Here is an 11,321-nt window from a genome sequence, read left to right on the forward strand (position 1 = left end):
TGTGTGAGTGTGTGTGTGATACAGGATTTGATTTGTGGACTGACCGCTGCGCTGGACTCCAAACTCTTTCCCACTGAGGATGTGGTGGAGGAGATTCTTCAGTTCTGATGGACTGAGACTCATCAGGCTGTCTGTAGCTTCCTCTCCTACACACACACACACAGAAAGTCAGAATAATAATTAATACGATAAAATAATTTGACCACAAAAGTACAAATGACATGTCTGTAATTGCATTTTAGACTAATTTTCAATCTGTAACACTTAATCAAATAATCGTTTCTTTTCAGCAAAGTTGCAAATTTTCTGGTTTTCATCCTCTATTAATGCAGTAAACTGAATATCTTTTTGGTTTTAGACAGTTGGTCAAACAAAACATTGAAAAAAATTGGTTTGTGAACTTGTGACGGGAGATTTTTCACTGTATTTTACAGACAAAACTGCAGATCTGTTTTAAAATATCACTCGTCTTCCTCTCTTTCCTGCCGTACCTGAGCAGTTGAGTGAATGGGCGAGCTCGGTGGCCATGACCTGGATGATGAGACCGATACGGAGCCTGAACATCTCGCTGAAGAGGCTGGGCTGAGTCCTTATGCTCATAGCCAGGTACACCATGATCTCCTGGAGGAGGGAGGAGGGATTAAAGAGGAGGACAAGAGGACACATTCACAGGTGTCAGTGGAGGACGATGTGGGCTCACCTGAGTCAGTATGGCCACGCTGATGTTGCTGTCGCTGGCCTCGTCGATGACGGCGGCCAGCTGGTCTGGAGGTATGGGAGCGGTGATGGTTTTCTCTCTTGGCTCGGGAGGCAGACCCACCGTCAGGTGCTTCTGGTGCGCCAGCAGATCGGAGCAGGCCTGCGAACAGATAGCAACCAATCAGTAAAACGAGTGCTGGGAAATATGAGATATGGCGAAATGTGAAGGATGATGATGAAATACAGATATAGACATAAATAGAGCCTTTTCTCCCATGTTTTTGTGTCAAAGTGACTAAAAAAGTGGTTGTTTTTTTTTAAATTGGTCGAGTATTCAGCGATGTCTGTGGGGTAAAATGGCTGTTTTTTTTCAATGAAGTCAATGGTGGCTTTGAACAGAGATATAGAGATATATCATTTCTAGTTTTAAAAAAAATTTCATTTATTTGAATACAATTGCACCAGAGTTAGCTAATAGCTAATTTGCATCTGTTGTCCCTGGGCAGGTAAACAAAACAACAACCACAGAACTGTAAATATACACGACATAAAACAGCACAATACATAAAAGTCCATCGAGTGTGAGATAATAAATGACGTCCGTAATGTTGTCAGACACTAATGTTAACAATCTGAGCCTAGAAGAGGCAGAAACAAACCTTTTTAGTGGACGTTCATTGATTTCACATTGCAGCTCGTTCTGTTGCTGCCGGCTGCAGCGCTCTCACTCAATAATGGACCAATTTCAGAAAACGTTGTCCCCATTAGTCACAAAACGTTGACCTTAAAGGAAAACCTCAACCCTATTTTCCAGGAACAATTTATTATTTTAATACTGCTAAGTTTTAACCATATTTTACAGAAATCCATTCAACTTCGAAGAAAACAACCTCCTTCGTGGCAGAGAAAAAAAAACCTGTTTTATTTATAACCGTGTGCGTCGTACCGAGTCGAGCTCCTCCACCTTCTTCTTCAGCATGCCGGAGATCATCCTGATGAGGCTCCAGTGTTTGAGTTCACCCGCCTTCTCGTAAAGGTCGGACAGCAGAGATCTCACCGTGGAGCCTTTACCGTGCAGATGAGTGTCCCAGTCCATCCCCCTGCAGGGAGATTTTATTTCACAGTTTAACAGCATCTTTTCAACTCTGTGTGGAGGTTTGACCGCTTCTCTAAAATGATCTTTTGGTGCAATACTATTCATTTATTAACATTTGTTGTTTTCATATTCTATTTTAACTCATTTGAATGCCATTTTAACTTACTGGTGGCGTCACAAGCCATTCCCATGTAAAAAATGTCTACAAAAACAAACTATTTTTTAAAGACAAGGCATCAGTTCATTTAGGAAAAGTAACGGATTGTCATCTTTTTGGCTTTCTCTTCTTCAAACTCTACAAGCTTCCGTCTTAAAACCACAGATTTTGTTGTTGTGTTCGCTCCACATGAGACACAATTCTTGATTAAAACCTAAATTACAAGAAAAACAAAGAGTAAAAGTTCTAGTTCTAGGTAGTCGAAGTGTATAAAACTGTGTATCTCACTTGTCTTTGAAGAGGATGTAGAGAATATCGGCCTGGTCCTGGAGACACTGAGTGTCTTTCAGCAGCTGGGCCAAAGCGCTGTAGTCGATGGCGCCGCTGGCATCTCTGGGGATGCTGCTCTCCATTGTGACCGACACCTCCGGACCCTGGAGGACACAGGGGGAGGGGGGAAAGTGAAAGTTAAAGCTGGAAGGGCTGAAAGGTAAAAAGGTTTATAGTCTGAACTACATGAAGGTTTAAAGTATGTGAAAACACACCTGAGCTGCTTGCGGCGCAGCGGGCTCTGGGAGGTTCAAATTGAGGGACGGCTGAGTGGAGCGAAACAGTTTACTGGGCAGGTACATGTTGACATCTGCAAGAGAAGTCTGGTGTTACTGAGTGTTAATGTCTTCAGAAGGAACCTAACCCGCCGTTTCACTCTTAACATCAAGACATTGGTGTCTGGGATGTCTTATTTTGTCGTGACTCACTGTGTATGTCGAGGTCATGAGCCTTGTTCATGAGAGACACCATATCCTTGGTTTTGGTGGCCGCGGCCTTGAACCTCCCCAGACCTCCGACCTGCCGTTTGGGCTTCTTGGGGGCAGAGTGAGCCAACAGGTGGTCCAGGTACTGGGCGAGGTCGTCGGCCTCTGGAGAGAAGGACAAAAGAGAGAGAGAGAGAAAGAGGACAAAGAAGGATGGAGATAGAGAATCAATAAGAGTCACAGAGAGCGGGAAACAAAAAGGTTTATCAAGTTTAAGACACCAATAGATTCAACTCTTTTTTATTTAGTGTACACATAGCTTATTAAAAAGTCAAAAAACATCTCAACTAAAACATCTAAATTGTCTAAATTTGATATTTAATGGTGTCTTAACATCAATAAATTCATGTTTTTAAAAGGTTTGTTCATCAAAATCTCCTACAAACACATTGTTCCATACTCACCTAACGGTATCTCTCCATGCATGTATCTTAGGAGCTACATTACACAGAAGTTAAAACACTGTTAAAACTGTTTTAAAGTCATGCTGCTGTTAAGTTCTCATCCATCATCAGTGTTTTAGTGGCGGATATTTGAAAAAACCACCATTAACAGTGAAAAAAGAAACATTATCTGCATGGTTAGATACACCGGGTTTGAGATTTTAGGTGAACTGACCCTTTAAAACAGTGACGATTATGACGTGCTTCATCGTTCATGTGACACAAACACATTCGCAGGCAGCAGCCATTTTAAAAACATGCACGTGTATTAAATTAAAGCCAAACATTCGCTGGATGCAAGCATCAAAACCAGTTACCCAAAACATACGTGATTGTGAAGGTTTTTATTATTATTTTATTATTAGAAACAATCTGTAAATTAGAAATTAAAGCAGGGTTTCTCAACCTTCTCGAGCCACGACCCCTGCGATTGACCCTTCCTAAGCCCCGCCCCCTTTTTGCTCCGTGCTCCAATAACAGTTGAGCACCCTTCGGTCGACTTTCTCCGCTTCCTGTATGTAGAAACGCTATGTGCGGCGCTCGTCTTACAAATACAACCACATTTTAAAGATGGTTAAAAGATAAAAGGGAAACCAAATTTGGAGCCTTCGCTAGCTAGTTAGATCTGAACACATGCAGCTCTTCTTCGACCTAAATTAAAATAAATTATATTTATTAAGGAGGTATTTGACGAACAAAACAGCATTTGTGACCATTTTCATAACAATTAATTAAGAATATAACTGGGAAGATTGATACTGAAAGCGATAATTAGTTGCAGCTTTGCTCACAATTAAAGTTACATTTGAAAATAAGCATTAGAGCGTTAATCGCTCATCTGATCAGAGCTTGTTAATTATTTCAGATGAATTAACACTCAGAAAACCAAATTTCAAGGTTGTTAATATCGTCACCTTTCCACATCTTTCGTATTCGTATCCGTAGAGTTTTGCCAACCTGCGACTACGTGATGTGACTTTATAGTCTGTGTGTCGCTTTTATCTTTTAACCATCTTCAAAACCTAGTAGTGTGCTCAACGTAGACGAGGCTAGCACATAAATAAATACAGGAAAAGGAGAAAGTATAGCGACTGTTATTGGAGAGCAGCGCAAAAAGGGGGCGGGGCTTAAGAAGAGCAAAACCTTCCAACAGCCAACCGGAGATCAGTACAGAGTGGATGCGGATGGGGGGAAAAGATCAGTGATGATGTGACAGCAGGATAAAGCGGGAAGTGGTGATTAATAAGAATCAGGTTACTTGGTTTCAGGTCAACGGTCAAACCAAAGGTGGAAAACAAATCAAGCGCCACCTGCTGGTGATAAACTCCTCGTATAAACAGTTTTCTATCTCTGGAGTCACCATTCCTCCCCCATCCATCCATCCAACACTCTGCGCTTTCTTTTTTTCGTCTTACCATCATCACAACGTAACTCATGCACGTATCCATCGCCGTCACGCTCATCATCACCATACTCTTCGTCGTGGCGGCTCATGCTGCCAGAAGCCTTACCGTCCAGGAAGCTCAGGTGAGCGAAACAGGAAGTGGTCAAGAACTCCGACAGCTTTCCCGTCTGGATCCTGGAGAGGGGAAAATACGTTATGTATACTTTTAGCGTGACAACAAAACCTTTAAGTCTTATCTGACAAAAAAAAGTGAAGTTTGTCGTTAAAAGAAAAACAACAATAAAAGTGCCAAAGAGACGAATAAAAACCCTTTAAACTGAAGCTAAATAAAAAGACAAAAACCTTTATAATGTTAATTTCTTGGCACTGAAACAGAGCAAATGTCAATAATGCTACACAAACTGAGGCTGACAGTATTTTAACAAGTCGTTAAATTCCCAGAAGTCCTCGGTATTCCCGGTAAAATTCACCTCGCTCCTCCGTAATATCCGTCCTGCAGCTTCTTCAGTGTGGCCACGACTGCAGGGTCCAGGTTTGTGTGGTTTTCAGCTGAAACAACAACAAAATGAGGAATAATTGCACTAAAAACTCAGCTTTTTATCTTAAACGACTGAATTTAAGTCGTTTTTAAGCCGTTTTTTTATGTTGAGATCACTTTAAAGATACGTGGTTACATGTTTGTACTTACTCAACATCGATTGTGAAATGGGAAACGTGACGGTGGGTCGTCCGGTCATCCTCCACCTAGACGAGAGGTAGGCGATTTCTGTCCTCAGCATCTCAACGATCATTTTGTTGTCCAACGCCAAGTAGAACTGCTGGTGGTCGATGAACTGGACGGTTTAAATGGGGAGAAACGGATGGATTATGGGTAAATTTTACTCTATTTTCACTCATTTTCACCAGGATGATGTCACACGATACTGTGTTATTGTAGCGGCTGTGATTCTCACACGATTTGCTTTTGAAAACAAAGACGTGATGATATTCACTGCTGTGTTATCCCACTAACCTGAGGTGTGAAAGAGAATATGGTGTTTCTGATGATGTAGAATTTGGAGGTTCCCAGGACTCCTATTCTCCTGTAGGGTCGTCCCGTCAGACCCAGCCTCGGGTTACGACCTGCAGAAAGAGCAGGAAAAGTGAGTAAAAGGCCCGGAGAGGAAAAGCATTTGTGTAGATGTTAAAACTTTTTAACCTTAGAAAGTCAGATTTAATTAAAAAGAGAAGAAAAAAGGAATCAAAATCCTTAAAACTACACGTCTGTTATAAATTTAGCTCCAACAGCTGCTGGTCAATCTCAGGAGGTCGGACCTGTCAGATAAAGATAAAGGCTGCAGCAGCACAAGATAAAATACATAAATAGAGGTTAAATATGTGTGTTGTTGTTCCTCCTCCTTAAGATCACTAATAAACTTGTGATTTTGAGAACGAGTCAAATTTAAATTGGAGAGTTCTTCTCCTGTGAGATCAGTCAAGAGAAATGATTAACCTCTAGACCACCAGGGCACCGCTGACATCTGACATATTGATTTACTTACAGAGTCAAAGACTACACTATCTGTATTTTTAATCTTTATTCTTCATTTTTTTTATCCTGAATCTTCTTCCTGGCAGATATGAGCTTCCATTTAAACATTACAAACTCATAATGTCCAGTTAAAACCCACAAAACTTTATTTTAGATTCTGTGATCATTCAATTTTGATTTAAATATCAAAACTTATTTTTTCATAATTTTGACTCACTATGAGTGAGTTTTAGTTTTTATCATCAGCTATTCTTATTTTGGCATAAATGGGCTTCTGTATATTTAAGAGGTTAAAGAAACACTTTTAATAACTACAATCATCACAGAATTCACGCTGTATGGATTAAATTATGAATTATATTATAAAGTATTAAATGTTTTTATCAGATTCAATATAAAAGATGACAGAATGATCTTTTCTAAATTATAAAACTGGTGATAAAACCTATTATAATTATTTGTATGTATCTTTGAGAGGGACTTGTCAACACTTATTGGCACATATGAAGCATTGTACTATCTGAATAAAGCATAAACAAACATGATAACTTGCTGTCACCAGTCAAACTCTAAGAAAACGTCCACAGAGGTCGTACCAAGTCGGGCGTAGATGTGGCTGAGGACTCTGGACGGCTGCACGTGGATGGGATGGATGTCCGCAACGGTCTCCACGTCGATGCCGTTCTTCAACAGCAGCTCTTTGATCTCCTCGGTCTCTGCTAGAACTGACACTACAAGAGGAAAGAGAGCGCATTATAAACTACTGCCACTGTAGTTTCCAATGTAACATCCATCGATACTCACCCTGTACAACCACATCGGGTTTGGGGATTGTGGAGAAACGTCGGTTAAGGGGGTCGATCTCTCCCGGGGCGAGAAATCCCTGAAAATTGGGACACAGGTTGCAAAGTCAGAGCCCCAAAATCCCCAAAATAATTTAGTTTTCTGGAGAAGAAAGTGAGATCAGATTAAGAAACAGACAGTGGAGCAAAAGTAATAAGAATACATAAATCAAATGCTACAAAAATATTAGTACGATATATATTAAAAAAGTTATTAAAAGTACAAAATAACTATAATTAAAGTTTATAAAATGGCACACAAACTACAAGTACTTCTTCTTTAACTTACCCTCTTTTTATTCAAATACTCTTACTAGTAGCTTAAAAATCTTCTGGTATCGTCTCCGCATTTATTCTTGAAAATAATTAAATGTGTTAATTAATTAATATACTGAAGGATTATTTAGTGTTAGTGTTTGCGACGGCTCACCTCGGACAAAAGGTTTCCCAGGATGTAGAGAGACTGTCCCCATTTCAGAGGACATTTCCCCATCGGGATCCTCTCCACAGAGTGAGGGTTCATGTACTCCTCCTCCACCTGTTGTTATATACAAACAAACAAACATCATTAAAGCTTTAAAACATGAAAGATATTCATAACACACTGCAGAAATAATAAAGATATAAATATCACTAAACACAAGTATGGAAGAAGAAATAATTCTGGTGATCAATTTTGATCAATTTTTGATTTAATTACACTTATGATGGATTATTATGACATCCGATACAGCGTTTTTTCAACAAAAACAAACAAAAAAAGTTTTTTTATAGGATAATTTTTCCAAATTTCTTAATCTAATTATTTTTGTAATACTCATTTTGGCCACAAGAGGCTCAAGTGCACCTCTACCCATTGCTCTATATAGGACTATAAACATTATGTTCTCTTCCAAGTGAGTTTTAATTTCTCTTAGCTGCAATTAAAATACATTTTTAGCCAAAAGAAAGACGTGGAAGTAATGTCACATAACAGCCTCTTGTGGCTGAAATGAGTATTACAACAACAAATACGATGAAAAATAATCCTGACCTAAAAGAAACTACGTTTCACAGATTAAAAAAAACTAATAAAGTAACTAAAAAAAGATTGTTCTGGCATATTTCAGCTGTTCTTAAGTCATAAACACAAGAAAGAAACAATTTAAAAATGGATTTTCCGTACAAAAGACACTGGAAACAACACTGATTGATCTCAGAGAGGGCAGCAGCTCGTAGCTAACACTACACAAACCATTAACAGTCTCTTATAAAAGAGTCACAGAAGCGTTTTACCTTATCTGGAGGGACGCTGTAGAGCTCCGGCACCAGTCGAATCCCGTCTTTCTGTTTGATCAGGATGCCCTCCAGAGCCTCCTGGTACTCCTGCACCTGAATTAACAGAGTTTTACATCCAAACATTGACCTCGAGAATGCAAATATATGCTTGGAAGCTAAAATACTGATATAAATTACCTGTTCGGGGCTGTTGATGAAGATGCCGTCCAGTATGAGGTAGGTCCAGAACAGCGGCCACTCACACTCGATGTTTTCAAACAGCTTCAGCTCCGCGGACTCGTAATAAAGACGGTTTGGATCCTGGAAGAAGAAGACGAAGAGACGTAAATCCTTCTTGTCTCAGATTACATCAACGCGTGCGAGGGCGGAATATAATAATATGCATGTGATGTTGTATTGATCCCTGCAGGAACATTTCTTCTCTATGAGAAGGTCAGATGTTACTTTATCTACAAATCCACATATCTGAAACTGATTGGACTTCATTTAAAAGCTGACCTGCTGCACAAATACTCACTTACAAAAGCTCAGACAGATTATTATGCAAGTTATTCTCGGTCCTTTAAGACTTTAAGACTATTTCCTTCACAATGTTGCACTCAAACACACACACTGATAACTGGAAGCTTCCCAGTATAACCACATGCTCCCTGTTGGTCACTCAGTAGCTCTACATGGTGATGACACACCAAAACAACAGTTGATGAATTAAAGTGTTTTAATTTGTGTAAATTAACAACTTCAGTAGAAATTCACAAAAAGTTAATTAAATTAATTAATATGTACATCTTGTACGATGTCACTCAACTGAACTGTCGTCTTTTTATACTTTATTTGCTTTCTCTGCTTTCTTAAATCGGACATGATGCAAGTTTTCCTTTTTTGGGGGGGATTTATTTTCTAAAAACCCTCAAATGTCAGACACTTTATGTCTGTTTCTGTTTTTATAAACAGTTGGTGGACTGTAAAAACACCACAGACAACAATAGAAATAAGTGCTGGTTAAAAGCAGAAGAGCTGATGAGAATCAGAGCAGAAAGGAACTCTAAAGACGTCTATAAAATAAACACAGTTTCTATCCAAACAACGCTGAACGGCAGCTCCTTAAATTCATAACAAGAAGTGGAGGGAAAAAAAGTACTGAAAGAAGAGTTTAAACTTTAAAACAAGAGTCACAATTGTTGTGGTTTTGCATCTGAACACTATGGACCTCCTTAAAGTACATAAACAACAATCTATTCAGCATTTCCTCCTTTTGATGAACAACATGCAATCTGATGGAGTAACATTTTCTTTGTCCACTACTTATCTAAACAAAGTGAGATTAAAAGGATCATCTGACCTCTTTTGGGGTTTTGTGTCCGTCTCTGAGGAACCTGCAGCAGCCGTATCGACCCTGAACGGACACAGAGAGGAAAGTCAGCGAGGACACATTCAAACATTAAACATTCAACGGCGCAGCCTCTTCCGTAAAAGGCTAACTTTATATGGCTTCATACTGTCTTTATGTAATGTATTCATCATTTGTTTCCTATGAATATATTCTTTCCTTATAAAGCTCTTTTTATATTCTGAAATCGTGATGGGAATTTTCTGACATTTAAAAGATTAATCAACAACATCTTTATCCTATATCAGTGAAAATAGGCCTCTGTCTCAGCATTTGGTTCACTTCTGTGGAGAAAAGTGAATGTAAAGTACAAGTAAACACTGAATTTGTCAAGAAAAGAAGCCTATTAAGTCTGTATGTTTGTTACATGATTAAAATAAACAGATAATTGTATAAAAAGTTCCCTAAATAAGAAATAATCTGCTCAAAATTCATCCAAATCTCTAATTTTACACAAACTTCTTGTAGTTACTGGGTTTAATATTTGGGTTTATCGTACAGTTTTGAATATAAAATGAAATATCCATAAAATATATGTCATTAAACGATAGAAAAGGGCTCCCTTAAGAAAAAAAGGTTTGGGAACCACTGTACTTTTCTGCACCTGCAGTTTGGAAATGATCTCCTCCTTGGTCATGTTGACGATGCTCATGTCCTCCACAGCGAAGGCCGGGTACGAGATGATAGCCAGGACTCCGGCGTCCACCTCTTTGGACATGGACGCTCTGGGTAACATGGACGTCAGGATGGACTGACGCAGGAGGAAGAAAGAGACGAATGAGAGATGGATACAGTCGACATTCAGCAACCAAAAATAAGAGTTTATATGACGTTTAATGTATGTGTCTACCTGGCAGTGCTGTATGTCATCAGCCAAGGCGTGGACCACAGATCCTGGTCCTCCTTTTGCCCCAAACAGGTTGAGGTCATCCAGAGCCTCCAGAGCTGCCTGGAGGACAGACAGCAGTCATGTGACCCTCGTTAAAAACCAGATACAACCGTTTACATGCAGTAAACATACGGTAGATTATAATACGGTATATAGTTTACTGTAGTACGCAGATTAAAAGTACTGAGGATCGTATTGTTCCCAGATTTTTACCAAAAAATACAAGCTGTATTTCTCCTGGGATTATGTTTTTATGATATTAACTGGTTTATATTATATAGGTGATTTCAAAATGAATATATAAATAGATTGCATGTGTTAAATAGAGCCTAACTGACATTAATAATTGGCTACATAAACAAGTTTTCCTTTCAAACAAGGATCCTGGAATAAGTTACTTTAATTTCCAGTTAAATTTACTGTTAAAATTCTGCTTACATCACTGAGAGTAAATACAAAAAACCCCCCAAATATATAGAAAATAAATCAAATAGTCACAGAAAACCTATAAAACATGTATTTACTGCAGATGTTATCTGTCATTAATATATATATTTATATATAATAATCCAATAACGTACAATAATCTTGGTCAGGCTCTAGAATCAAGTATAATTATAGTACAATAGATATAATACACAACATTATATGTGTGTGTATTGTGTATATACACAGTAGCAGTACATCACATTAGTGTACACGTTACAATCAGTTCCTGCTGTTTTGCTTCTATAAATACTAATAACTGTAATTAATGAAGCAGGGAACGTCCTGCA

The 11,321-nt window shown here is 38.8% G+C and overlaps 1 protein-coding gene across 6 annotated transcripts in view; it reads right to left on the reverse strand.

Moving 5' to 3' along the window:
* phka1a (phosphorylase kinase, alpha 1a (muscle)) overlaps window positions 1-11,321 on the reverse strand; it is a gene marked incomplete at its 3' end in the record, with an annotated part of 20,995 nt that overhangs the window by 3,995 nt on the left and 5,679 nt on the right. For 5 of the 6 annotated variants that reach the window (XM_035675664.1, XM_035675662.1, XM_035675660.1 and 2 more), the window contains 19 exon segments: window positions 45-146; window positions 492-621; window positions 701-859; window positions 1,646-1,799; window positions 2,241-2,386; window positions 2,498-2,592; window positions 2,711-2,872; window positions 4,626-4,789; window positions 5,086-5,164; window positions 5,304-5,448; window positions 5,628-5,737; window positions 6,743-6,877; window positions 6,951-7,029; window positions 7,419-7,526; window positions 8,264-8,359; window positions 8,444-8,566; window positions 9,609-9,662; window positions 10,261-10,407; window positions 10,507-10,605. In XM_035675664.1, the coding sequence (XP_035531557.1) occupies window positions 45-146; window positions 492-621; window positions 701-859; window positions 1,646-1,799; window positions 2,241-2,386; window positions 2,498-2,592; window positions 2,711-2,872; window positions 4,626-4,789; window positions 5,086-5,164; window positions 5,304-5,448; window positions 5,628-5,737; window positions 6,743-6,877; window positions 6,951-7,029; window positions 7,419-7,526; window positions 8,264-8,359; window positions 8,444-8,566; window positions 9,609-9,662; window positions 10,261-10,407; window positions 10,507-10,605 (2,287 nt within the window). 6 annotated transcript variants of the gene reach the window in all.

This window comes from Morone saxatilis, unplaced genomic scaffold, assembly GCF_004916995.1.
Source record: "Morone saxatilis isolate NCDOM2014 unplaced genomic scaffold, NCSU_SB_2.0 Contig4, whole genome shotgun sequence".
NCBI lineage: Eukaryota > Metazoa > Chordata > Actinopteri > Moronidae > Morone > Morone saxatilis.